The 27221-nt window shown below is 37.9% G+C and overlaps 1 protein-coding gene across 5 annotated transcripts in view; it reads right to left on the bottom strand.

Annotated features, from left to right (window-relative positions):
• Positions 1–19378, bottom strand: part of CDIN1 (CDAN1 interacting nuclease 1) — a 206956-nt gene extending 187578 nt beyond the window's left edge. Inside the window, exon 1 of one of the 5 annotated variants that reach the window (XM_034661195.1) lies at positions 18334–19378. In XM_034661195.1, coding sequence (XP_034517086.1) covers positions 18334–18434 — 101 coding nt within the window. In that variant the 5' untranslated portion in view covers positions 18435–19378. The remainder of the gene's footprint in view (positions 1–18333) is intronic. The other 4 variants (XM_002922968.4, XM_034661193.1, XM_034661196.1 and 1 more) reach the window with 4 other exon arrangements.
• Between the last annotated feature and the right edge of the window lie 7843 nt (positions 19379–27221).

Here is a 27221-nt window from a genome sequence, read left to right on the forward strand (position 1 = left end):
CAGATAAGGAAGATGAGATGAAAAGGAAGATATAAAGATCAGAGATGGGAGATGAGAGCCTGAAGTAGAAAAGGCCAATACAGATCTTGAAGAAAATCACAAATGTTTGTTGGCCTGATCATTTTTGAGAGAACCATTAAAAATTTTACCAGATCGAATGCCTTGGGAAAGACTACCAAGCAAAAAGCAAAAACAAAAACAAAAACCTGTTTCAATGTCCAATGACCTGTTTGGTTTAAAATGCAGTAAAAATGAGATGAAGACAAAAGAAAGATTTTTCTCAGGAACTAAGTTTCGTTTTCCTTTACGAGCAATAATCGTCCCAAGATATCTACAAAATAATCATCTTCCCCCAAGGATTACTCTCAGATACCCAAAGAGCCTCCATCTGTTTCAAGGTGTAGACACTGCAGTCCAGAAGCAAGGCTTAAGCTTCCCCAAAACTTTGCCTTACCATCATGTGACAGGCGAGCTGACAGTCAATGAGATACTTCACGTGAAGTGAGAACCAAGAAGCCATATTATATTGTATTACAAGTCAGGCAGCAGAGTGACTTTAGATGAATAACAGGTTACTGTAAAAATACTGAAGGGTCTATCATACTGCACCCTCAAAAAGGAAAGATAAAGACTATGAAGTCAAATAGAGTTCAATATAAAAACAGTAAAGCTCCAATCATCTCCCAAAAGAAAACAACGAATAATAGGAAAAGAATCTTGCTCAGTTTAATGCGTGGTGATACTGGCACCTAAAAAATCATTGGTAAAGAACAATTTAACCCTTGCAGCTTTATGTCAGAGCAAAACCACTTCATCCATATTGAAGGGTTTATATGAAGATGAGCTGTACCATTAATAGATAGCTTTTAGAATTGTCAGGCGGGCGGGGGGGGGAGAGGCATGCATCAAAAAAAATTCAACAAGAGTTAATTGAGCGCATTGAAGAAAAGAACAACGGGCTTGAGTGTTGCAAATTCTTACTGGGACCCCTATCATCACCATCACTCTGGCATTTTATTTCTAGACAAGAAATATATTTTACCTTTCTGAGATTATTTTCTGGTTACAAGCCAACCATTATGAACCTTTCAGTGAATCACTGAATAGGGCACTTAAAGGGATAAACAATTATAAAAATAACTCTGTCACAAGTGCATACATTTTATTTTATTTAGTGATGTAATAAGCTTAGGGGCATATATCAGGTCCAAAATGGTCTTGGTCATTAATTTAAGCAATAAATCATAGGTCTTGCCAACAATGACGGCAAACAGATGCTAACAAGGAAATGTATTATTTAATATTGCCACGTGTTATAAAAATGTAAGTGTGTTTAAGACATGTCTTAAATTTTTATAATAATATGCATTTAATACATTACTGTTTTGACACATGCAGGAATCAGATTTATAGGTCCCATTCCGTAGCTTCTTCTTCTGTGAACATGAGAGCATATTCTGTATTTTTTTTAAACAAGAGGGGAAACCCTTAAAGTGCATGCTTGCAACAATATCTAATTGGTTGTCTTGATGTTTTGTAGTAAATAATGTCAACACTGAAACTCATTAAAAAGAATGAATCTACACACTTTGCCGGAATATAAAAATAGAACATTTTAAAATTACAATTTTTAAAGAAACACTATAGTCTAAGAAGTATAAGAACACTCTTTAATCAAGTTGACAACTACTTTTTCTCTCATTCATTTTGAGCGGTTCTGCATGACACCAGACAAAAATATACCAACCTGATTAACGAGTAAAGTTCATTAAAAAAATGTGGAAGTAACTAGGTAAGAAAAATCCTAATTTATATCTATATCTTCATGCAAAAATCCTAAGAATCAAACAGCATCTCAAAACACAAACTAATGTGAAATTGAGTCTCTCTATACAAATTATGCCAAACTGTAATATTCCCCCTCTAATATTTCCTTTCTGATCAGAAGGGTGACATCTCTTGCCAGTAGGTTCAAGCCTCCTAGGGAAAGGGCTTGTGAGAGAAGAGGGAATTAGGTCTTAAGGAACAAATCAAAAGCCACTTTAAAAAAAAAATGAGATTTTTTACATCAACAAGATACCAACTCCGCTAAAAGCATTTTTTATTTGCACATTATTTTGTCTGAGCGTCTTTTTCCATCAATTCTCCCAACTGCCGGCACAGTCTTCCCCCTTTCTTATGTAGGCAAGAGTCCATGCTTTAGAACACTTGAGGAAGCAGTGCTTGGAGTATGGAAACTAAATTTTCTTCATTAAATCTACTGAAGCAGATATTAAAAATGCATTTAATATACTGGCGATGGTCGGTGGGCACCGCTGACTGTGACAGGCCGGTTACTGATGATGTGCCGTCAGATGGCCTTCTCAGCAGGCGCCTGGGTCTCAGGCTGCTGAAGGCCAGCAATATCTTCCCCTGTGTGTAAGCTCTATTCATCTCCCAAGTATTTACTAAATCACAGACCTCTGCACACATAGCCCACGTTTCAGCGTATGCTAACAAATGATGGATGGCCTCGTCAATTCATTATGTCCTGAAAGCATGGTTTCCTGCCATTCCAATCATCAAACCTCAGTGCTTCAGAGCTGATCAGTCCTGGGGAATATATTTTGCAGGCTCTATTAAAAGAGTAGAAGTTCTTTCCATGAGAGGCTCTGACACTCTCCCCCAACTGTTTGTTGCGTCTAACAATTATTTGGGCAGAATAATCACTAAGTGTTCAGACAATGTAACACTGACAGGATTTTTTTGTTTTTCCCTGACGTTTGCTAAGGTGTAATTTATCTATGACAAAACAGTTGAGATATTTAATAGTGAAATTTGTGTTTTAAAATAATTTTCCTGGGGCGCCTGGGTGGCACAGCGGTTAAGCGTCTGCCTTCGGCTCAGGGCGTGATCCCGGCGTTGTGGGATCGAGCCCCACATCAGGCTCCTCTGCTATGAGCCTGCTTCTTCCTCTCCCACTCCCCCTGCTTGTGTTCCCTCTCTCGCTGGCTGTCTCTATCTCTGTCAAATAAATAAATAAAAAATCTTTAAAAAAAAAAATAAAAAAAATAAAAAAATAAAATAATTTTCCTTTTATGTACAGCAAGAAAAACCTTAAAAATATTTTATATCACACAATATTCTAATGTAAATGCATTAGTGGATGCATTTCAAAGAACTTTCAAGGGAATAACCAGTCTCTAAATCATCTAAACCTTTTAAGACAATAATTCATGAGCGGTCTCTTAATTATAATCTAGATAAAGGTACAAACTACTTAAAAATTCTTCTGACAGTTCCAAAATTAGATAACAAGAGTTCAACTTGTCAAAGAAATAAACCTCTTAAAAGAAGATATATTTTCATTTCCAAGGTTATATATGTCAGCTGTCTTTTCTTTAAGCCATAAGAACATTTTTATTTTTAGCTATGGCTTATCTATGGAACAGAAAATAATAGCACACTCATACCTTTCACTCAGAAGCAGTAAACTTTATAAATAAACAGACAAACTTACCACAACTAAACAGATAGCTGAGATTTGAGGAAACGGGGTAGTGTTAAAGAGCTAAAGAACTTGCTATAAATAAGCTCCTGAAAATGCTAAAAATTAAAAAAAAAAAGTGCCAGACGCCCATTTAGCCAATAGCTAGGTAGGCTCCGAAGTACCCACAATCAGCATAAGCTCTGCCATTCACCTCAACCTTGACCTCAAGATTAAGCTCACTTTTATTGCGCACAAAGGTCACCTGTATTAGGTCAAAATTCAAAGTCCCTTGTCAGAAAAGGTTGATATATTCCAACCTTTCCTTCTCCATGCACCAGATTTTTCATGGTAAAGTCATATTCAGCAGACAGTATATTCAGCAATTTATTGTGCCATTGTAATACAGTGCAGAATACAATTGTCCAAAAAGCTATAACATGAATAAAATATTTTTCATGACAATGTACCAAATCTAGACTCCTTACACACCCTGAACAGATGAAATAAAACTAACCAAGTCTCGTTTTCACACTTCAGAAGAGTTATAAGGCATTGTCCTCAAAATACAATCCCTAGTACAATTATGACGTTCCCATTACCTTTGGCTACAGGCACTATTTTTCAGAGTATCATTCAAATTTTTAAGTATTATTATATTATTATTATTATTGTTATTTTTAAACACAATGATTTCTAACCAGTTTTAATACCTTTATTCCAATCTGGTCTAAGTAGCTTAAGTAAGTACGAAGTAGTTCTAAACCTAAAAGCCTATCCTTGACCTAGAACCTAGAAGATATGCTCTACAATGAACAGAATAGAAAAGGAAGGGGAAGAATTACTATCTTGCCCAATTCATTATTATTGCAATGATATGATCAGCAGAACTGCACAAATAAGATAAATTAAGCAAATTCTTTGCAGGCAGCATTTTAGAAAACACTGCAATTAATAATAACCAAAGCCTTAAGGGGCAACATATCTATTTTCTTTAAAAAGTTTATGCACTTTCTTTGTGTTTACCATAAGGTCTTTTCATAATCAGTATTAGCAGCATGAATAGATTTTAAGATTGTTTAAAAAGAGCTCATTCTTCAAATTTATTAATATGTATATTAAACACTAAAACTAGTGTTCACACTCATGTTATGATCTGGAGTATCCCACAAAATCTCCATGCCCTGGAAGACTTACACCTGAACTCACATGATTACTGGACTCCAGCTCCTTCCTGGTGGCAGAACCCTGACTCCAAAATGGGTGTTCATCCTAATATCTTTCATAAATTCATAACCACCTTGTTATCAAGGTGGGGCAGAAATGTAAAAGAGATTCCAGAATATAGGAGTTTATATGTGAGGAGTAATTAGACAAGAAAATACTTAAAAATTTTCAGGTTTTAACATTCCCACTTACTCTGGGGTGGGGGGGGAGAATCAACCTAAACCTACATATCTTCATCTGTCATCCCAAAAAATATCCCATCTTGGTTGCCACTATCATCTAAGGACTTTACTGATATTGACTAAAAGTAGGTTTCCTATTATCCTGGGAGTAAATAATGAAAAACACTTTGGAAACCTAGAAAATAAAGGGTCTGATTTTAGGCAAAATTTTTTCAGTTCTGACATCCTCAGTCCAATTATTATGAGCATAAATACCATTTCAATAGCACCCTTAAATCAGTAACGGTAACAATAACAGGAACAGCAAATATTTATTTGGCATAGTATTAGCAACTATGCTACTCATTTTATATGTACTACCTCCTTTCAAGTTCATAACAATCCCATTTTATAAGTAAGGCACCAAGACATGAAGAAAGTTACCAAGGTCACCCAGCAAGTAAGTCATGAAGCCAGAATTCATAGGTCTATTTCCAGAACCAAGCGTTTTAAGCCAATTTATAAAATTGCCTTTACAACAAAAAACTGAACCGCCTCCTGGAGCTCCCAATAATGGGTTTTGCCCCTATCAATTTATAAAATAATTAACCATAAGCAGAGAGAGCTAATAAGAGCACCCAAGGTCAAGCACAGTCTATGACAACTCTACCAAACTCAATACCACCTGCCCAGCCCACTCATGGGGGCCTATCCCCACAAAGAATTTATCTTGTTATTCTAAAATGCACATATTCGTGCCTAATGCTGTTAATTTTATTATCCATTTGTTTTAGCTGTACACTGTCATATTATTTTATTACTGACACTTTAAATGTAGAAAAGAAACACATTTGAACATGTGATAATTGAGTCTTTATAAAATTGTACTAAATCAAATTATAATCAACTGGGTATCTTCCCATTTGTTTTTCATTATAATTATAGAGACGCTTTATTTTCTTTTTATACTGGAGTCATTGCCAACTGAAGATGTAACAGCTAAGCGTGAAGTTTCTCAAAAAAATAATTTCTGACATGATAAACCCTCAGGTATACCATTGGAACATTTCCAAATTCCTAGACAGAGTAAAGAATCACTGTAATATCCCTAAAGTTAGCTAATTAATCTATTTTGAAAGGAATCAATTTTCCTTGAATGAGACATCCATATATGGCTTTTTTTTTCTTTTTTAACCAAGCAGCATTTTCGTCAGGTCAGGTCAATCAAATGTCCATTATGATATGTATCATAATACCAACGATATACTATGTATTGCTCAGGCTCAAAACTGGTATTCTAGTTCCCACATCAACTATTGTGGGGAAAAAAAATATATGTATCCTCTCTTTGGACAAAAAAAAAGGGGGGATGGCCCAACAAAAATATTATAAGAATAAAAGAAATTCAGACATAAGCATTTTGAGTCCTTTTGGGAAAAAAAGCTATAAACAGACCAGAATAAACTGGGTTGAGAAAATTCTGGAAATGTGAAAGTCTCAAATTGGTGATGGCATGCAGTGGTGTGGGGGGGCTTAAGAAATGCCTCTGCTGGCAGTGGGGAGAGCCCAGGTTTGTCGCAAGTTAGCCGATCTCTGTGGTGTAAACACTCCCACCTTGGCTGATTTTCAGCTACTGGATGTGAGGTCACAGTTTATGTAGAGTCAGGAAAAGATACTTATCATCAGCTCTCACAAGCCAGAAAGAGCCAGCTCCAGCACCCACTGGCTGTGGGCCAAATTCAGCCCACAGACTTGTCCTGTTTGGCCAGGAAACCATTGGCCCACAGTGTCTTTAAAAACGCCAACAAATTGACAACATTTAAAACTCAGAATATTTTTTCTAAAAAGTGAGATATAGAGAGCTGCTCTCCAGAGATTAAAAGACCCAATGGCATGGGGCCCGCATTCCTGCCCGGTAACAGACGGCTGGCATAAGGTGGAGGCTGCCTCATTAGTCCCCACGAAACACCGTCCTTTCCCTGTGCCACAATGCCAACCAGAACAGCTTCATTCATTCACTCCTTGTTGGTACCTGCCTTGCCCCTCGAGAGACAGGAATCTGAGATCTCTAGCTAAAGCACATAAAGAGAGACTTTTACCTCCAGCTGCATGACTTTGTTCAAATCTCTGGGTGGCACACCTCCCTGGGTTTCCGCGTCAACAACATTAACTGATTTGACTAGATGATCGTTCATTCTAGAAGTCACTGAATCTAAAATATGCAGGTTCCTCTGGAGAAACTTTTTTGTGATTTGCTCCAAAAGAGTCTTCAACATGTCTACCACAGTGCAAATAAAAATTCAAACGTTATAAACTGGAGGTTAAATGTATCTTATTTTTATATGTGTATTTTAGTTGGCCTTAGGAAATAAAAATCCAGATAATGTTGACTTCGCCAGTTAAGAAATGATGCTTGTGAGCTATTTGTTACATCTAGACTGTAAGAGTCTGTGGGGTTTTTTAATGCTATACAACGAAGAGTGTCTCTCACAGCCCCAGTCCATTTACTATCTTAGCTAAATGGGGCTTGAAGTGCAAGTTAATTTCAAATTTTATTAGCTCTCCCTACCAATATTATCAGCAAAAACAAATAGCAGTGTAATATACCTTGAGCAAAAGATGATATCAGCTTGGAAGAATTATAGACAGAAACAAAAAATAGAAAAAAATAATAATTCGCTAGTCTAATTTCAGAAGTGATTGTAGGAAGATGCATTTAAATGATGCTTTACTCCATGTCCCATCTACCAAGAAGGATACCATACAAAGAGCCTTATTCCCCTACTAGTCTTAAACACCATCTTATAAGTTAGAGAATCTCAGGAGTCTAAGGTGTGGCAGAGGCATGAGTGACAAACCACAAACAGATTTCACTCTGTGTTTCTATTCATCCTGGCACTGGAGTTGGGCACCCACAGGATTCCTGGATTAAACATCCCCAGCTCTATCTGAGAGTGATCATAAATATTCAAGACAAACAGAATTCATGAGTTTGTGGAGTATAAATCTGAATCTTTCATACCACCTGCCTGATTTGGGGAAGACCATGTCAATTAGCTACTAAGTGAGCTTAGCCAAATACCTGCATCACAAAGCTTTAGACCTTTGCCATCCTCTCTAGTGTTAGCTGCGTATTTGGGGATTCCAACAGTCATGAAGTGATAACCCTTGTAAATATCAAGGGCATGCTATGCCTCCTATTTCCTAAAACAGGATAAATACAAGATTAGAGTTTGTATCTCATCCTTTCTTGAGCCTGGAGCAAAGGACAAGTCTTAACAATAATAAAAATAAATAGATGAGAAATAGATGAGTTATGCTGGGGGGGAGGGAAGGGTGATAATGTACCATGTATTTTAAGTCTTAGTCTTGTATATGACTACTGCCCCCAGGACAACCTCAGAAAAAGCCCAAGCTTCATACAGAATCAGTCCAATTAGCAGGGGCCAGCACCTGGTCACGGAAAGACCCAGTACTTACTTATTTGACTGAATAACAGTATCAAAAAACATGACTCCACTTACTTTTTCCTCTACTTGTACTGTTTTCTCCGATTCAAAATATTTATTCCTGTGGTCTTGAAGTTATTTCTCTAAGTTTAAAAATTTTCAAACATTTTAGCAGCTGAATCTCAATATTGAAAACACATAAAGGAAATAAGTCTTAAGATATTTTAACATTTGACTTTGGATAGAAAATTGCAGACCTCTCCATTATCTCAATGATACTTCACGTGTTTATCAGGTCATGATTTGAACACCACACTTAGGTTAAAAAACAAATAAAAAACTTTACACACTGTCCTGAAACCAGAAGGGACAGAAAAGATCAGCCCTCAGGCAACAGAAAGCGCTTGAAAAAGTTGACAATGTCAATCTTGTCACTGTTCTCTGGCAAGAAGGAAGCTTTGAGTTAAGAAGAACTATTAACTCTTAAATACGTTATATCAAGATGCCTAAAAGGTAGGGATGGAAAGAAAGAGGAAAGAAAAGTAGAGGCAGGTATTTAGTTCTCCAAAGTGGCCAGGAAAGGGTTGAACCTCTGACCAGCTATGTACTGTCTTTAAAACATGAGGCACAGACTGCTCCATGCTGTTCTTGAAGCCCATGGAGTGATCAAACCATCCCAGAGCTGGCTGGCTGCTCTGTTCCCCTAAGAAATGGAGATTCATGGGGGCGCCTGGGTGGCTCAGTCGGTTAAGCGTCTGCCTTCAGCTCAGGTCATGATCCCACAGTCCTGGGATCGAGCCCCACATCGGGTTCCTTGCTCACCAGGGAGCCCGCTTCTCTCTCTGCCTGCTTCTGCCTGTCACTCCCCCTGCTTGTGCTCACTCTCTCTTTCTGGCAAATAAAAAAATAAAATCTTTAAAAAAAAAAAAAAGAAATGGAGACTCATCATTCAGTTAGAAGCTGCATCCCAACACCTTTACTGTGTTCACTGTGTACCAGCTCATGGTAGAAGCAATCTGACAGCAAAAGAGAGAAAGACACCTTGAATTAAATATTTGAAAACACTTGCTTTCAGGAAAAAGCCAACTAAAAATAAAGGAAAATTTATTCTTTACCCATCTCCCATAGGATTTTCACACTGGTATATGACTTTTAGGTGTTAAGGTCACTTTTCCTACTTACTCTGGATAAGTACTTGTATATTGATTGTTTTGTTTTTAAGGAAAATTCAACCAATATGGCAAAACTGCACAAAAGGTGTAATAAAAACATACTGGTAAATTCAGTCAACATTTGCCGGAAGTCAAATAATGAGATAATATTATCCTAAACATCTATTGAACATTTTTCTCCTAGAGAGATATATAATTCCTTTTTATTGTGTCTGTAAACATTCTGATATGAGTTATTACTTAGTAGACTAAAGTTTGATGCCTGAATATAGACTTTAAAATGAAGTCAATAATCTAATAACATGAAAATTTCCTCCCTCAAACTAATAAGAAATAGAGTCAGCATGTGGGTTCTTCTCAAGATAACATTATCTGAGGTTTTCTCCAAACACTCCTTCGTAGAAATTCAAGCTCATCTCACTTTTGCAACTATGCAAATCCAAAAAGGCACAGATACCTGATCAAAGTGCAAGGTGCCATATCCTTAATAAAATAACCTTTCAGAAGAGTCTTTAAAGCTAGGCTACAATTCAACGATAAAATGAAAACCTGATATCTTATGAAATAAAAGATGACTAAAGGAAATACGTGAAATAATCATATTCTTTTCTTAGGTCACTTTTTAGGCCAATTTCTTTTCCAATTTGCCCTAAAGATCAGTACAGAAATACTCCTAGATATATTTCCTAAGTGTATGAGTACTGTTTTTGAAGGTCATGTAAATTAGTTATATTTCCTTAGCAAAACCACCAAAAGAATTTCTAGCTTAATTAAAGGCTGACTTTTCCTCCCTTTATAAGCTTTTCTCACTCATTATTCTGGAACTCAGGTGCACCACAACATTATCAAAAGAACAAAAAACTGGCCACAAATTGAGTAGAAACTATCAGTTCAACTGAGAGAACAAGGGAAATAGGAATAATCTTCCAATTTAAGTAAATCACTATTAATTATAGACTGTAATGTGCTACTGTAATTCTTAAAAATCAGTACATATGGGTTCAAAAGTTTGGTTTTGCTTTTTTTTTAAATGACTTTATATATTACTATGAAAGATTCAAGACAAGTTTCTGATATCTGGGCCATATTCACCTAATGATTAAATCCATGTGTTCAGAGCCATATAATCAACTGATCCGTATCAAGGCAAAATTTTGTTATATGTTTCAGAAAGTTAGTACTCAGACATTTCTTCTACTGTAGGCCATCTACTAAATTCAAATAATAACGGTAGTCATATTTACCGTCCATTAAATACTTACCAGAACGTCTGCACTATGCTACCTGTCTTACACGCCGTATTTTACTTAATCCTCACCCAGACTTAAGGAACTGAACAACGAGAGACAATACAGAGTTAAGAGTCTGCAGCCACGCTCTGCCTGGGTTTGAAACCTGCTTCTTCTATTTCTTAGCCTTGGAGCTCTGTCCCTTTCTTTTTTTTTTAACAGATGAGGCAACTGTGACTCAGATAAAAGTGGCAACGCCCAGTCATTCCCCCAAAAACAAATGGTTTATAGGAATCAAAAAACAACTGAATACAAGACTCCCCATGGGACAAGAGAACAGCTTAAAATGCATCACTGGAGGTGGGGGTAACATTATTCAAAAAAGGATAACTGTAGTCAACGGTAGCACCAAATTAAACTAAGCCACTCTGAACAAACATAAAACTTAAATAAAAGTGTGCTTATCCCAAGCAAGTCTCTTAGCTACTCCACTCCTAACCAGACTGGACCCTAGGTCCACCATCAAGTACCACTAAGTTCTATCCTGACAAATACACAATACAGCCAGCCCTAACTCCAATCCTCAGATAAAAGTAGGTGCAGATCTCAAGAAAATGAACCAACTCTATTGGTTTATATACAGGGAGCCCAGACAAACAAATTTTTAACTCCTCCTTGTGAGATTTCTCTAGGAACAGCCTCATATGAGTAAATGGTTGCCTATACAATGATGCAAGAGCATCCAAGATCCAGTAGATGTTGTGGGCTAAAACAAAAAATCATACTTAAGAATGGGGAGGGCACTCGTAGAAACAGCTGAGCCAGGATCCCTAAGGGAAAAGATATAGCAGTAAGGTATAGACACTTATTTGTTTAGAGATGTACAGTATCAAGAGTTTGACTTCTGACTCGTTAGTACAGGCATGAATAGCAGCCAAATAATTTATGCATGACAAGGGAACCCAGGGAAAAATTAAATTTGTGCCAAAGGGCTTAGCTTACCAGCAAAAGAATTTCCAACCAAGGCATATCTCCTCAAAGAAACCCACTTGACTATACATACATGTACTAAATGTTCCACAAATCCCTTATGGATTCTGTGATTTTAATAATTTATAGCTACTAGATGTGTCTTAAATTCTTTCCTCAGACTACAAGTTATTAAAAAAAAATGTTTAAGATTTTATTTATTTATTTATTTATTTGACAGAGAGGGAGAGTACAAGCAGGGGAAGAAGCAGGGAGAGGGAGAAGCAGGCTCCCACTGAGCAGAGAGTCTGCCACGGGGCTCGATCCCGGCACCCTGAGATCATGACCTGAGCCAAAGGGAGATGCTTAACCAAATGAGCCATCCAGGGGCCCCAAGTTATTCAAAATTAATTACTACAATGTCCTATCTGTTTTCTAAAAAATACTCAAATAGTGCCACACACATAAGTGAGCATGCAGCGAATTATTACAGACCAAATGCCATAAGAGGTGAATGAATTGCAAGTACCAGTGAAGATCACGAGCTGACAGTGGGATGGATTGTTTCACATGAAATGGTGGTAGTAGATGATATTAGTTGAAAGAGTATTCCAGTGAGAGAAATAGAAAATCACCAAGGCAAATACCGGTAATAACAATTTCAAGCAAGAACCATTGATGGATGCTTATATCAACAGAAAAGTGTGATATGAGAAAAAGGATATTTGCATAGACTCAAAGCATATCCTCACAAGGTAATTATTGGAAAGGGAATAGTAGCAATTTTATAATGGAGAAACTTGGCAGACATCAAACCTTAACCAAGTGAATAAGGTTAACCTTACCAGCAATAAGACACATAAAGTCATGCACCCCCTGATATGATGTACTGAGATGGGTACAACAGCACTTCTGGGGTATTTTTGTCAAAAAAGTTTACCCTCAATCTAATCACGAGAAAGCACAAGTACAAACTTAGGGGCATTCTACAAAATAATTGGCCAGTACTCTTCAAAACTGTCAAGATCATAAAAGACAAAAAATAATGGTAAGGAATAGCCACCGACTAGACGAGTCTAAGAAGACATGACAACTAAATCTAATGTGTGATCCTGGAACAGAAAAGGGATGTTGGTGAAAAAACCAGCAAAAGTTCAAAACAGGCCTATAGATTAATTAACCGAACTACATTAAAATTAATTTCCTGATTTTTATAATTGTACTACGGTTATGTAAGATGTTAATACTAGGGGAACCTGTGTGAAGGGTATATGGGAACTCTCAAAGAATTATACACACACACACACACACACACACACACGTATAATCAGGTACATGTGTATGTTTAAACAGGAAAACTAAATGTAAAATATAACCTGATTGGGCTGGGGGCTTCTACCTGAATAAGGAGGTCCAGGAAATAAGCTGGGAGATGCAAATCAATGAATGCATATCTAGCAAGTACTTAAATACAGTATGCCCTATATTCTTGGGCCCAAAGGGTCCATTACCTATAAAACTGCAGAACAGAAAAGAATAGAATGAGGGTGAATTCTGAGTTGTACAATATTAGATATCATAAAGCCTTATCCCTTCATTTTAAATTGAAGTATTAAAAAACCAGAGTGGTTAAGGGGACTGCCCAGGCTCAACCCAGTGACTTGAAAAGATATACATTTGTAATTTCATTGAAAACAAAGAAGTCATGGATAAGAGAGGCTAGCAAGTAGAAGCCACAGTGAGTGTATGGGGTGTGGGGTGGGGATTAAGCTACATCTTTACCCTTGAGCATATACTAAAACACATTTCAGCTAGAGAGATTAAATAATTAAGAAAAAAAGAATGCCATAAAGAATCTAGAAGAAAACTTAGGTGAAGATTTAGTTTTCATGTCTTAACAGGATAGGACTTTCTCTACAAAAAAAGCATTAACTTAAAGTTACGCACATAAAAAATTGAACAAGGGGCGCCTGGGTGGCTCAGTCAGTTAAGTGTCTGCCTTTGGCTCAGGTCACAATCTCAGGGTCCTGGTATCGAGCCCCACACCAGGCTCCCCACTCAGTGGGGAGTCTGCTTCTCCCTCCGCCTCTCCCCCACCCCTGCTCACGCTCTCACTCTCTCTCAAATAAATAAATAAATAAATAAAATCTTTAAAAAGAATTTTAAAAAATAAAAAATAGAACAATATTTAAAAGCAAACAACTGGGAAAATATCTGCAACAAATATGACATGTAAAGGATCAACATCCTTAATATACGCAAATCACTAAACAATAACAAATCAATAAACAATAATAGCAAACACTCCAATGTAAAATTAGACAAAGGACAGCAGGCAGGTAATTCAAGAAGAAAGTTAAATGGTCAATAAACAACTGGGGAAATACACAATGCTTAATAATAAAAAATGCAAATTAGAAAATGTCATTCTTGATCAATCATATTAAAGATTAAATAATGACACTCTTTAATGCTGGCCAAAGTTGTAGAGACAGATACTTCCATGCCCTCATAGTAACAGGATTAGTATAATCTTTTTCTTCTCTTTTTTTTTTTTCTTTGAGAGGGAGAGAGGTGGGGGAAAGGAAGGAGAGAAGCAGAGGGAGAGGGAGAGAAAATTAAGCAGGCTCCAGGCCTACCTCAGAGCCCAAGGGAGGGCGGGGGCTCCATCTCACAACCCGGAGATCATGACCTGAGCTGAAATCAAAAGAGTCGGACGCTTAACCAACTGAGCCACCCAGGTGCCTCAGTATAATCTTCTTGATACTAATTTGTCAATATACACCAAAATCCTTCAAGCATACATATCCTTTGATTTGAAATAGCTCATGGTTGTCGAAGTATGGTCAATGGACTCCAAAGGACTCCTGGAGTCCCTGAGACCCTCTCAGGGGTCTACGAAGTCAAAACTATTTTTATGGAAATACTAAGACATGATTTGCCTTTTCCCCCGTGTGAAATTTGCATGGATGGTGCAAAAACAATAGTGGGTAAAACTGCCAGTCCCTACGCAGAACTCAAGGCCAGGCAAACGTTTCTAGGAGTCACTGTAAAGTTCACTGTAACACATTTGCAGGACCAAAAAAAAAAAGGCCAGTTTCATATAAGAATATCTTAAGATTCACTTATTAATTTTATTAAATTTCAACTTTTGAATATGCATCCTTTCAACATTCCATATGACAAAGTAAGAAGCAAATACAAAGCACATCTACTGCATATCCAAGTATGATGGCTGACTCAAGGGAGAACACTTACATGATTGCTGGAGAGCTGACCTAGCCACTTTTTCCATGGGACACGATTTTTACTTGAATGAGCCATGAGCAAAGTATAATTATTTAGATTTGGGTATCTGGAAGACATTTTCTCAAAAATAATGCAAGCCTGTCACTTCAAAGAAAACAATTGATAATATTTGTTGCAATGATAAAATTTGAGCTTTCAAGGGAAAATTCAAATATTGGAAAACTCTGCACCCATCACCATAAGCTTGACAGCTTCAAATCTTACATACTTTTCTGATGAGATCAGTGGGGATATTGACGAATGTGATTTTTTGATACTGTATAAGGAAAGGTGACAACAGTTGGAAGATTTGCATAACTCACAACAATGCATGGATGATAAAAATCATGCATGGGTGAAAGATCCACTCAAAGTTCAAGACAGGCCAGTGGATTAGAATATAACAGAGTGAAAGCTCCATGATACGGTTTCACATTCTACATTGCAATTAACCTTTGAGAAAATACCACTTGTTAGGTTTTATGTAGTAACAAAAATATCCACAATTACCTAAAACCCTATTAAACTAATCTTCTCTTTTCCAACTACATCTGTCTGAAGCTAGAGTTTCTTCATACTTTTTTATCAAAACAACATATTACAACAGGTTGAATACAGAAGCAGATGTCTTCCTTCTATTTAAGACAGCCACTAAAGAGATCTGCAAAACTGTAAAACAATGCCATTTTCTCACTACTTTTTTGAAATGATGGTGATTAATCATAAAAATATGTTAACACAAAATGGGTTTATTACTGTCATTTTAAAATAAATTAGTAAGATTTTTTAAAATTTCCCAATTTTAATTTATATTTTGGTAAATATCAACAGATGTAATCCACATAAACAAAACTTCTTTGGGGTCTTTGAGGATATAAGAGAGTATAAAGAGTATATATATACTTTGAGAATATAAAGAGATCTGGAAACCAAAAAGTTTAAAAACTACTGATACAGTCAACTCTCAACATCTGTGAATCTAAAGTAAGAAAATAAACAGAAGACTTGGCATTATATACCAAGTGTATCAGAAAATTAGAAAAACAAAACTTTTGATGTCCAATAATAAAGAAGTGGATGGTACATATATAATATGGTATCATTTATTCGAAAAAAGTTGTGAAGAATTTTATGAGAAGTGCTCAAAATATGTTAAGTAAGAATAGGAAGACCTACAAACTATATTAATATGGACAGTATTACACTGAAAAAAAGACTATGAGGAAATATATAAAATGTTAAAAGAAATTTTCTGGGCCATGCAGTTACGAATAATTTTTGTTTTCTTTACTGAGCACGCACAACTTTTAAAATCAGAAAAATAAAATTTTTAGCAACTTTTAAAAAACATTTCCATACTGGGGCACCTGGGTGGCTCAGTCTGTTAAGCCTCTGACTTTTGATTTTGGCTCCGGTCATGATCTCGGGGTGGGGAGATCGCAAGCCCTTAGTGAGGCTCTGCACTGAGTGGGTGTAGTCAGCTTGGGATTCTCTCTCTCCCTCTCCCTCTGATCCCCCCACCCCTGCTCGTGCACGTGCTCTCTCTCTCTCTCACAAATAAATAAAATCTTAAAAACAAAAACAAAACTATTTCAGTACTTTGATTTTCTTTAGAACTCAGTGTATGTGAATGCCACCAAAAAGTAATTGTCACTGTTATTATTATTAATATAAAGACTAATCAAGGCAGCGTAGTGTAGAATTCTGAACTGAAAGTCAAGAAACCTGTATTCTACATTGTTTTACCTTTAAACATCTCTGGGATTTTGACAAGGCACTTAACCTATTTGAACCACCAGAAATTATCTATGAGGTCCTTACCTAACTGACTCTCTAGTAAAATGAACTATCAAATCTAAAGGTTGTTCAAGGCCTTTGCGACAACCACCTATTGTAAAACAGCCATAATGAAAACTGTGAAGTCAACTCCAAAAATCACAATTATCAGAATTTCCACTCATGCTGCTAACTGACCCTTAAACCCTTCTTTTGCAGAACAGTAGTACAGACTCTAAATAAAATTTCCAGTGGAAAAAGAGTTAGTTATTCCCTGAATGGTATTTGAGAAAATTGACAAATATTTGGTCATATCATAAATAAGGGGGAAAAAAAAAGTGCAGAAGAGAATAGGCAAGAGAGTGTGGTACCCCAAACGAAGGGAGTCCTTCATTAGTGTACTTCATAAGTCCTCCATAAGCATATGGGGAGGTTGCCTCTTATGGAGATGAGGAGGTGAAAAGGGAAAAAAAAAAAAAGAAAAGAAAGAGATAAAGAGAAGAAGGTGGGGAAGAAGAGAAGAGGAAAAGAAAGAGAAGCAAAAATACAGTAGTAATATGAGAACATAACAAGAGCAGAAGATCTAAATGTATGCCCCATCTTCAAACTGCCCAGAAAAATCTACCTTTCTCTCAGCTAACCAGCCTTCCCCCATTTCATTGTTCACTGGCAGAGTCGCCAAGAGTTAATAAAAGAAAATTAAATTCCAATTTGTCAGTTTTGTTCCTTGTTAGCAAGTCTGATAAAAATCTTAAAAACTATAAAAGAAAAAATATTGTCTTTAATTATATCTGGATAATATTAAAAACATTTTATAGATGAGGAAAACTGACTCCTTCAAAAAAAATTGAGGTCATAAAAGACCTTGCTTTACTCTTCAATTTGTACTTTATTAATACCAATTATCCAAAAATCTCTTTCTTCAAGAAAACACTTCTTTGGTGTTATCTGTGTAAGGGTGGGAAGTATGAAATACACCTGGAATGCGTATATATATATATATAAAGGAGTGGATATATATATATATGTTGTTAAAATGGCCAATCTTGACCCAAGAGTGGAATTCCTAGGGCACCAGTCTCTCTGACTGGACTGAGAACACTTGAGATCACTTAATCGTTTTAGAGAGTCAAAGCTGAACGGTAGGAGGCCCCTTTAGGCCTGTGTCTCTTATTTGTTTCCAGGGGCCAACTGAAAAGGGTCTTCCATTTCCTCCTTCTGAATCTAGAATTCCTATTTCCACTTTAAGAGGGCCTTGCCACCTATCATTCATTCCTAGTATCTGTCAATTAACCAGGCATTTATGAAGCGCCTACTATGTGCAGCCATTACCTAGAAGACACCAAGTTCTCAATAAACGTTTGTGAACTTGAATTTAATTTCAAGGCCTTGGGAGGCTGCCAGGGATTCACCATTGAAGAGTCTCCTGCGGAAGACAGGTGAAAGAAGAAACCTTTTCACATCCTGGATCTCCCAACACCAGACACTTGTTCCTCCCCGCTCATGTGTGACACGTGGCTCCTAAACGCCGGCTGGGATGCCCAGGCACAGCTGCTGCGGGCAAGGGGCTGTGTGAGTGGAGAGACGGACACTTACCTGGGGAACCTCTGCTTCAGCTTCCTCAGGCTCTGCCTGGTGGGCGGCACAGACACTAGGCACTGGGCTATCTCGTCGTACTGGACTTTGGTCAGTATCATGTTGGGCCAGGGACTGGAAAGTGGCGGGGACAAGAAAAACACACCCTGGGCTCCAGGAGCCTTGGTGCCGGGAGACGAGGGGTGGGCACAGAGCGGCACGGCGTTGGGTCCTACTCTTTTTTGGCTTGTTCCTATACCCCCTTCACCACTAGCTGCACAGCTTAGGCTTCACCCGGCAGCTCGGCGGCGGGGGGCGGGCTGTGGACCCAATTGCCCTACCTTGGCTTTCTGAGCAACCGCAGTGGGCCCGACCGAAGGCAACCGGCCGCCATGATGGTTAAGGGCAACACAACCAGGAAGTAGCTGCCGTCAGCAGAGGTGGCGCCTAAATCTCGGTGGGCTGGTGTCCAGGCTGTGTACACCTGGGATCAACCTGGTTTGTGCACGGAATTCACACTCTCCCAGCTACCAGAAGTTAGGAAGTCCTAGCGCACAAACCGGGCGGCAGAACACAAAGGTGCCCCACGATCCTTAAGCTTGATCCCCGGGAAGTGACTGCTTGGGCGCGCGGTTTGAATACGCTTCCAAACGCGCCGTTTTAGCGCCGCTCCAATCGGAGGCCAACAAAGAAAATCCTCTTCAAAGTCTCTCCGTCTTCTGCGAGCAGGATCCTGTCAGTTAATCCGCACTGGGACAGCTGTGGACATATAGCTTGGCTTGTGTTGAGAAGTCCAACAACTGCGGCTTGCGTGGAAGGCACTTTTGGTCATGTTGGGAAACAGAATAGAAAGCAAATCCGACATCATCAAACAGCCCACAGTAAAGCATATCACTCTCACTTCCCAGTTAGGCGCTTATTAACTGAAATCAATTCTTACTCCTTTTTGTATCTTGACCTCTCAGAAAATAGTAGGCGCTCAAGAAATGCTTGGAGAAATGAGTCGCTGAATGCATTCCTGTTTTCTTGAGGTGTTGTAATAGATCTCAGCCCTCCTGAGGCAATTTCATAGGACATCAGCCCTTTAATCCCTTTTTAAAAATCTGGTTCTGGTTCGGGTTGCGTGGGTGGCTCAGTGGGTTAAACATCTGCCTTCAGCTCAGGTCATGATCGGGGTCCTGGATGGAGCCCCACATTGGCTCCCTGCTCAGGGGGGAGACTGTTCTCTCTCCCTCTTGCCTCTGCCCCCCACTGGTGTGCGCGGGCTCTCTCTCTCTCTTTCTCTCTCTGTCTCCTTCTCGAATAAATAAAATCTTTTTTTAAAAATCCGGTCTTTAGAAGGCCATGTGTTGTGTTTCTTATCAAATTTTAACATTTTAGACAAAGAAAAGGTGTTTACGTTTTAAAGAGGTCTTTTTTTTTTTTTAATCTGGAATAAGGCCTGGGTTGGAAATTTAGCTTAGATATGCTTTCTTGAATAAATGTCTTAATCCATCTAAGCTTTAGTTCCTTTGTCTGTAAAATTGATTTTTAATTCATGGCCTAAGAGCGTGTTACTTTTTGGTGTAGTAATTAAGCATTAAGAGTTGGCAAGACCACAGTTAGCATTAAATTAGTACAGGGAACAGATAAATTCCTTAGCCTAGTGTCCGGCAGGTAGTCTGTGTAGGATAAATAGCCTTTGTAAGACCACTTGACAATGATAGGTCACATGGACTTGGCTGTTGACCAGGTATTTGTTCTCCACATGTTGATTGACTCACTTAGTCTTCATAATTTCCTATGAAGCAGGTACTATCTCCATTATCATCCTCCTCCTCCCTTTTGTGCAAGGTGAATAAACTGAGGCATGGAAAGTTTAGGTAACTTTCCCAGGGGCCATGAGAACAAGTAAGCAACAGGGGTAGAGTTTAAACTCTCAAAATGTGGTTCCAGGGTCTGTGGTCTTGCCAACTCTTAATGCTTAATTACTACACCAAAAAGTAACACTCTCTTAGGCCAAAGGTTAAGGATTTTTTTTTTTTTTTGAAGGAAACAATCTACATTTCAAAGACCCTTTTTGTCCAGGTTTTTTAAAAAAGCTTCACCACTTTATTTTCCCTGTCCTCTCAAAATCCAGTATCAACAGTGAATCCTGAATTCAGCAACTATAGTTTCTGTTTTGTTTTTGTTTTTAATATTTACATCAGAATGTTTTTTTCCCCATATGCTTTGCATCTAGCCCTGGTTGTGTGACATTAGTACATAACTATTTATTTATGGCAGCGCGGCCTGGAGTTGCCACCTGGCTAGTTTGTTGCTGACCCTGCCATGACTTTTACATGAAAGCTAGTTGACGATAAGCAGACACCACTTGATCCCCCGTTCCTTTCTCCTTCCCCACTTCACTCTTTGCAATTCACAGCCAACAGATTTTTATAGAAAACATCAGTTCGAGGATGTTTGCACTAGTTATTTTTTATGGTAACTCTTCTCTCTGGCTCTTGTCCTGCATTCACCCTCACAATGATTCAGGAAAAAGCCAGGTTTGTTTTTCTGGTTTTTATTTTTAACATGCTGGCAGTTTACAATTTTGACCCAAATCCAGTAGATTGTTTAGAGTTAGCGCCAGGGGAAAAGCACAGTGATGTTGTTGTTTTCATTGGCAGTGACAGTAGTGTTGTTTATCAAGCACAAAATAGAAGCAAAGCAGAAATGTGGTGAAGGTGGTGGTGGTGTTTAGGTGTTATTTATTTATTTCTTTATTTATTTATTTAATGTGAAATGCTCGGAGTAAGACAATTAATCCTTTGAAGCTCCTTTCTTCCCCCCACTTACCCTCCTCTCCTCCACTCTGTCACCTCTCTCACATCACACTCCATGCCCCTTATCGGCCATATTCCTTCTTGAGCTGCCTTTCCATCTCTGAAGTACCCCTCCTGTGTCTCAGTCAGTCACTCGGTAATACCAACTGTCCGCTGAGCGAAGTAGGTTGTGAAATGAAAACAATACCAGACTAAAAACACAAAGATCTAGCTACCTGTTTCAAAGCAATCATAATTTGTGTGGCTTTGACCCAGTGACAGCCTCGCTGATCCTGACTGTCCTCATTGTAACCCAAAGAAATGGAACTTTATAGTTCTGATAGGGAGAAAGAATCTACAGATATGAAAAATGTGTATGAAATCATAGCAAGAAAATGTGTCAAAGTGGGGAGTAGTACAGCTCCCTCGAAGAAACTTCCAGCCCTGAAAGATGGGCTGGAGTAAATGGCTTGACCAGATTTCTTTCTGCCAATTCCTGGATTCCGTGAGCGATGAACAATTGTAAAGGAGCGTGGGGTTTGGCAGGGAGGCATCAGAAGGTCATTTCAAGAAGAGTGCTAAACACAAAGGACTAAAAATAAGAATGAGCCAAGTCACGCGCATGGAAAAGTTATTCTGGCTGGAGCAAAGAGCTCTAGGCAGAGTGAATAGGAGTTGAAGATGCTTGACCTTGGAAAGAGTCAGTCGCATTTTTAAACAGCCTGTTGTTCACTGAATCTGTCAAATCCAATGCATGTTTTTCAAGATAAATACTGACATGTTATTTTATTATATTTTAAAGTCTGATTCTACTCATGGAAACTTGTTAAAGTCATCTCATTGCTTATTTTAAAGAAAAATAATTGAAGTTTACTAATGAATAAAAAAGGGAGCTAATATTTAAACATCTGTGATGCTCAGACCTTATCCCATTAGTCCCTAATTTATAAGTTAGGAAACTGAGGCCCAAACCAGTAAAGGAGTTGCCAGTTAAGTCCCAAACTTTGATTTGGATCAAGCTAGTCTGACTGTAGGGCCTCATGATCTCCATCACAGTGTACTGTAATTCAAAAAGGAAAAACTCTTTGACTGAACCATCCTTAATTAGCATTTATGCTCTGAGCTAGCTGGCTACTTTCTTTGGCCACCAGCAGTGTCTGCTGAAGAAGCAGTGACCTTCAAATTTGACATTTAGCCAAACACACTCTAAAAAAATTGTTTGGCCTCTTTGAATAGAAGAGATTGCATCTATTGTTCTCTTTGCCCTACCAAGTACCACCTAAAGCGATGCATCTTTTGAAAGCAAAGTTTACATTTCCATACTTGCCATCCATGAGTGACAGGTCATTTTATCCCGGTCCCAACATAAGGCAAGCACTTAGTAGACAATAAAGATGAAAATGACTCAGTTGACGAGGCTTGCAGAAATTACTCAACTTAATGACTTGAGGAACACAAAAGGAAAACTACAGAAGGACATTCCACACCATGAAGGTGAAGCAGTTGCACTGAAGAGGCAGAGAAGACCAAAACCCAAATGTTTGGTTGCTTCGTGCAAGTCAGTGGTGAATGAACTCCTAGTTTGCCGAACCAGGTGAGCTGATTCCAGAGGAGGTATCCACTGAAGACCTGCTACAAACAGAGCCAGTGTCCCCAGCACACGTAATTCCGAATGGCATCTCTGCAAGTCTTTGTTATTCAACAACACTAAGAGCCAGTTGGTGGAGGGGCACTTAGCAAAGGCAGGCATCATGCTAAGCACTTGACATACACCTATCTTCCTTTAATTCTCAGATCCAGCTTCAAGAGGGAAGTGTTATTAAATCCATTCTCCAGGTGAGAAACCTGAGGCTTAGAAGGTGCTTTCTATTTATCTCATTGATTGTTTTACAACATTTTAGAATAGTATTTCTCACACTGTCTGCCTTGAGGGCTCAGTTTTCCCCCAATTTGCCATGGACAAACACTTCTGTAATGTAAGATAAAAATGAATTACTTTAAAAATGAAATTTAAAAAGACAAAGACATATAAAATGCAAGCCCCCAATTGGTCATTATGAGAGTCAATAGACTTATAATTACCAAATTGCTATAAAAGGGTCTACACGCTTATTTTCAATATCTGTACTTTTCACATCAAACCATGTAAGAAGCACTTTGAGGACCAGTGCTGGTTTGCTGATCACACTGTGAGCGGTATTACAGTAGTACCTTCAACCGTCACCATCGTAAGCCAGGTATGTGCAAAGTCTAGGACATCACACTTTCATGCGCTCTTAGGTAGAAGCATAACCTGTTTCTTTCAGATTTGTAAGTATCAATCATCATTATTATTGCTTTTATTCTACTGTATTTAGTTCTTCTCAAGTGATGTATATTTATTAAGATCAGCAGTGCAAATTTTTACAGGCTATTTCATTATGCACCCCATGAAGTCAACGCCATGTGTTTTTATGGCATAAAACCTAATTTCTTCTTTAAATTATAAACCCATCAATCAGAGTTTATATACCTCTTCTGTTCTGAATCATACACGGAACACTATTGGCACAGGATAAAGACTATTAATTGGCATTTACACATTTACTATTAACACATTTGACAAGGATAAAAAAGAAAGTAGTGTTTTCACGGGGACAATTTCTCTTGGGTGTTTGTGTGTTATAGTAAAGGGAGGCACATGAACATGTTTGTTGAAGAAAGACTGAAGCCTCTTAAATTTTCTCCTCAGGCTCATCAGGGACTTGTGGATAATTTGCAGGCAATTTGTATCCCCTTTTCCTGCAGGACTAAACCTCAGATGTAATTTCTGCAGTTGTCAATCACTCTTCTTGTCCCACAGACCATTCCGTAAGAATATATCATGTTCTGAAGGTTTTCTCACATTTATAAATCAGGAATTGAAAGGGACTCTGCTGGTGAAGTAGAGGGTTTCTCCGGTAGAAAGAAGAATGAGAGGCAAGGAATCAAGTCTGTCCTTAATAAGCACTTTTTTCAACATAAGCTGGAGTTGGAAATGCATGTCAGATGGAGATTAGCTCTAAGTCTCTTCATTTAAAAAATTACTCTCTTTTGCCATCCCACTGGGTTAGACTTTCAAAAGAGCAGGCAAGATGCCAGCCAGGATTTATCACCCTTTCCTTCTCCATGATTGATAGAAGAGAGTTAGGGGAAGGAGCTCCTTCTGAGATAAATATAAAGATTGTTATAATAATAATAGGCTCCTTCATTTTGAGCAGATGAAATCATATTACATGCTTATCTAAAGTATTGCCATCAGAGAATCTATAACTGGCATTCTCATACCTACTTGGCATATGGGGAAACTGAGATACAATATGGCTTAGAACTTCAACCAGTTTCTTTAGATTTCACTTTTAAATGTGAGGCTATAAAAATATATCTTTCTTTTTATGCTTAATTTCTCTTTTCATGATCATCAAAGAAACATATGCTCCTTGTAGCCAACGACACAAGATCAGATACTATAAATTATCCTTAGTCCCATCACTTGGAAGCCATGACTGTTGGCATTATTTCTTCCAGTCATTTATCTACAAAGTTTTTTCTTTCATAGATAAAATCAAACTGTATATACAACTTGAGTCCCGCTCTGTTCACTTTACGTTACAATCATGAGCCAAGATATTCTTATCAACACTTGGCAGTTTTGACCTTAGTTTCCTATTAAGAGTAGAGCAGCAGGTTTCTGAAGTTAGGATATGAACTTTTGCAAGGCATGTCCTTGAAGGAGGTCCTTGGCATAACCACCACAAAGCTGGGAGGTCCTTCAGTTCCAGAAGCGAGCTGCTATTCTGACAATGGGGGAACGATGCAATGGACCCTCTGGAACAAGGAAGAGATTTCTGTGACTTGACTGATGGGCAGCTTTCCTGGGCATTCCATTCACAGAACTATGATTGAAATCATGTCAGTAAGCCTCCTACCATGTGGACATTCTGTCAGTCAACATGTTGACACAGGAGCCAGCATGCAATTTTTTAAAAGATGGCTACTGATTATATCTGAACATTCAGATTCATTACAGCCCTTGTTGCAGGGAGCAAATGTTTTGCATTGCCCAGAGGACAGTCACACTGGATGCCAATCTTCATGCCAGAAGAGCTTGGGTTTTCATTTCACTTTCAAACAGCGCTAAAAGGTTTAAATTGGTACAGAGATGAGAAGGGATTAAAGGTATTGGTGTGGGCAGGGAGTAACAGAGGAGGGGTCTTAAGGTACAGTTAAGCTCTGCACACATGTGCATACACACATACAAACACAGATACATACAATCTGGTTTTACAAAATAACACTGGAACTATTTGTATGAAACTTTTAAAACATGACATAAATTCTTTTAAAATGCAAAGCCCAGCATAATTCATTTATGCCAAATCCTTTTATGAATATATGGACATCCCCCAAAACTCATTCATTCATTTATCAGATATTTACTGAGTGCTACCATGCACCAGGCACTGTTCTGGGCTATGTGTATAAGCAACATATAGGTCTGACCAAGTCCCTGCTCTCAAAGTTTATATTCTTCAATAAGATTTAATTCATCAAAAAAGTATTTCATGCTCAAATTTAAAAAAGGCTAAAAAGACATGGCAACTCAAAACAATACCTGACAAGACTGGATCTTGTATTGGGGTGCGTGACAAGGGGGGAAAGAAGTACGAAAATGAACACTATTGGATGAACTCACAAAATTGGGATACAAACGACAGATTATATTTTATTTATAGACAACATATTTTTAGATATTATATAGAATATGTTTAAATATATATATATATATATATATGTGTGTGTGTGTATAAATATACCCCAAATGATCCAGAAAAAATAAATCGAGGACAGAGAGTAAATGACAAATCAAAATGGAATAAAATTCAATAGTAGGTGAATCTAGATATCAGGTATACGGGCATTTTTTGCACTCCTCATTTTATATTATTTTATTTTGTAATGTTTTGATAAATTTGAAATTATTTTTAAATGAAATATTTTTAAAACCTGTTTCACTTTGTAAAATGAATGCAAACACAAAGTCCTTAAATCACGTGGCAGGCTCCTGTCAGTCACATATGATTTATAGACATTTGATTGATATGCTGATTTTCTTGGGACTTCAAAGATAGGATTGTATTCCCTAATCAGACCCACAGGATAACTGAGGCATAACTTTCAAAATCTCCATCTGCCACCCCACAACACGGACAGTAGATGCTATCCATCTCATCTAAGAACCTAATGATTTCCTTTTATATCTACATGAAATCTATCTTAAATATATCCCTCTCACGGTGTAATTGTAATTCACACTCTCTGGGCTAATAAACACCCTAAATATCTCAGCTATGTGATAGATACAGGAAATACCACCAATGATCCCTTTAGAGACACCTCTATCTTCCTTCCTTCTCTCTCTCCTCAGGAGTCAGATAGCTTTCCCAACCTTCTCATACTCTTTCCACTATTCCCCTCACTGATGGTTACCCCGATAAAACCCCTGCACATCAAATCTTGTCTGGCATCTGTCTCTCGGAGGACCGAGACCAACATGGCCCCCTTACCTTCAGAAGCACCCACGTAGAACTGGAGAGTACATCCTAGTCACCTTACTGCATTTGGGTGTTTCCCAAGCCTTCATCAGCAATACATTAGAAATGATCCCCCAAGAAGGCAGTCTAATCTAATATTTATAAAACGAGACTTTGAAGTCAAAAGGACACAGGTGGAAGAATTAGTTGGATGATCTTAATATTTAATGGAATCAGATTTCTACCCCAGTGATATACATATTAGATAGTAATAGACTTTTCTTTTTTTTTTTTTAACAGCCTTTTCTTTTTTAGGTACCATACAGATTATCTTCATTTCTAAAGACAGACAACAAAGTAACTAGATGTAAACTTCCTTGGTTGCAATCAAAATCCCTATTTGCTTCCCCAAGGAGATGTAAATTTATACTCAGATGACCTGAATTAACTTTTACCTATTTCTATAATTCTTCAGACTTACAGTCACCAGTACTATCTTGGATTTCTTCATTTACACAAATGACTAATCCCGCTTTGGTTCTTTCTTGGAGACTGATGCTTATTTCAGTCTAAA

Source organism: Ailuropoda melanoleuca, chromosome 5 (genome assembly GCF_002007445.2).
Source record: "Ailuropoda melanoleuca isolate Jingjing chromosome 5, ASM200744v2, whole genome shotgun sequence".
Taxonomy (NCBI): Eukaryota; Metazoa; Chordata; class Mammalia; order Carnivora; family Ursidae; genus Ailuropoda; species Ailuropoda melanoleuca.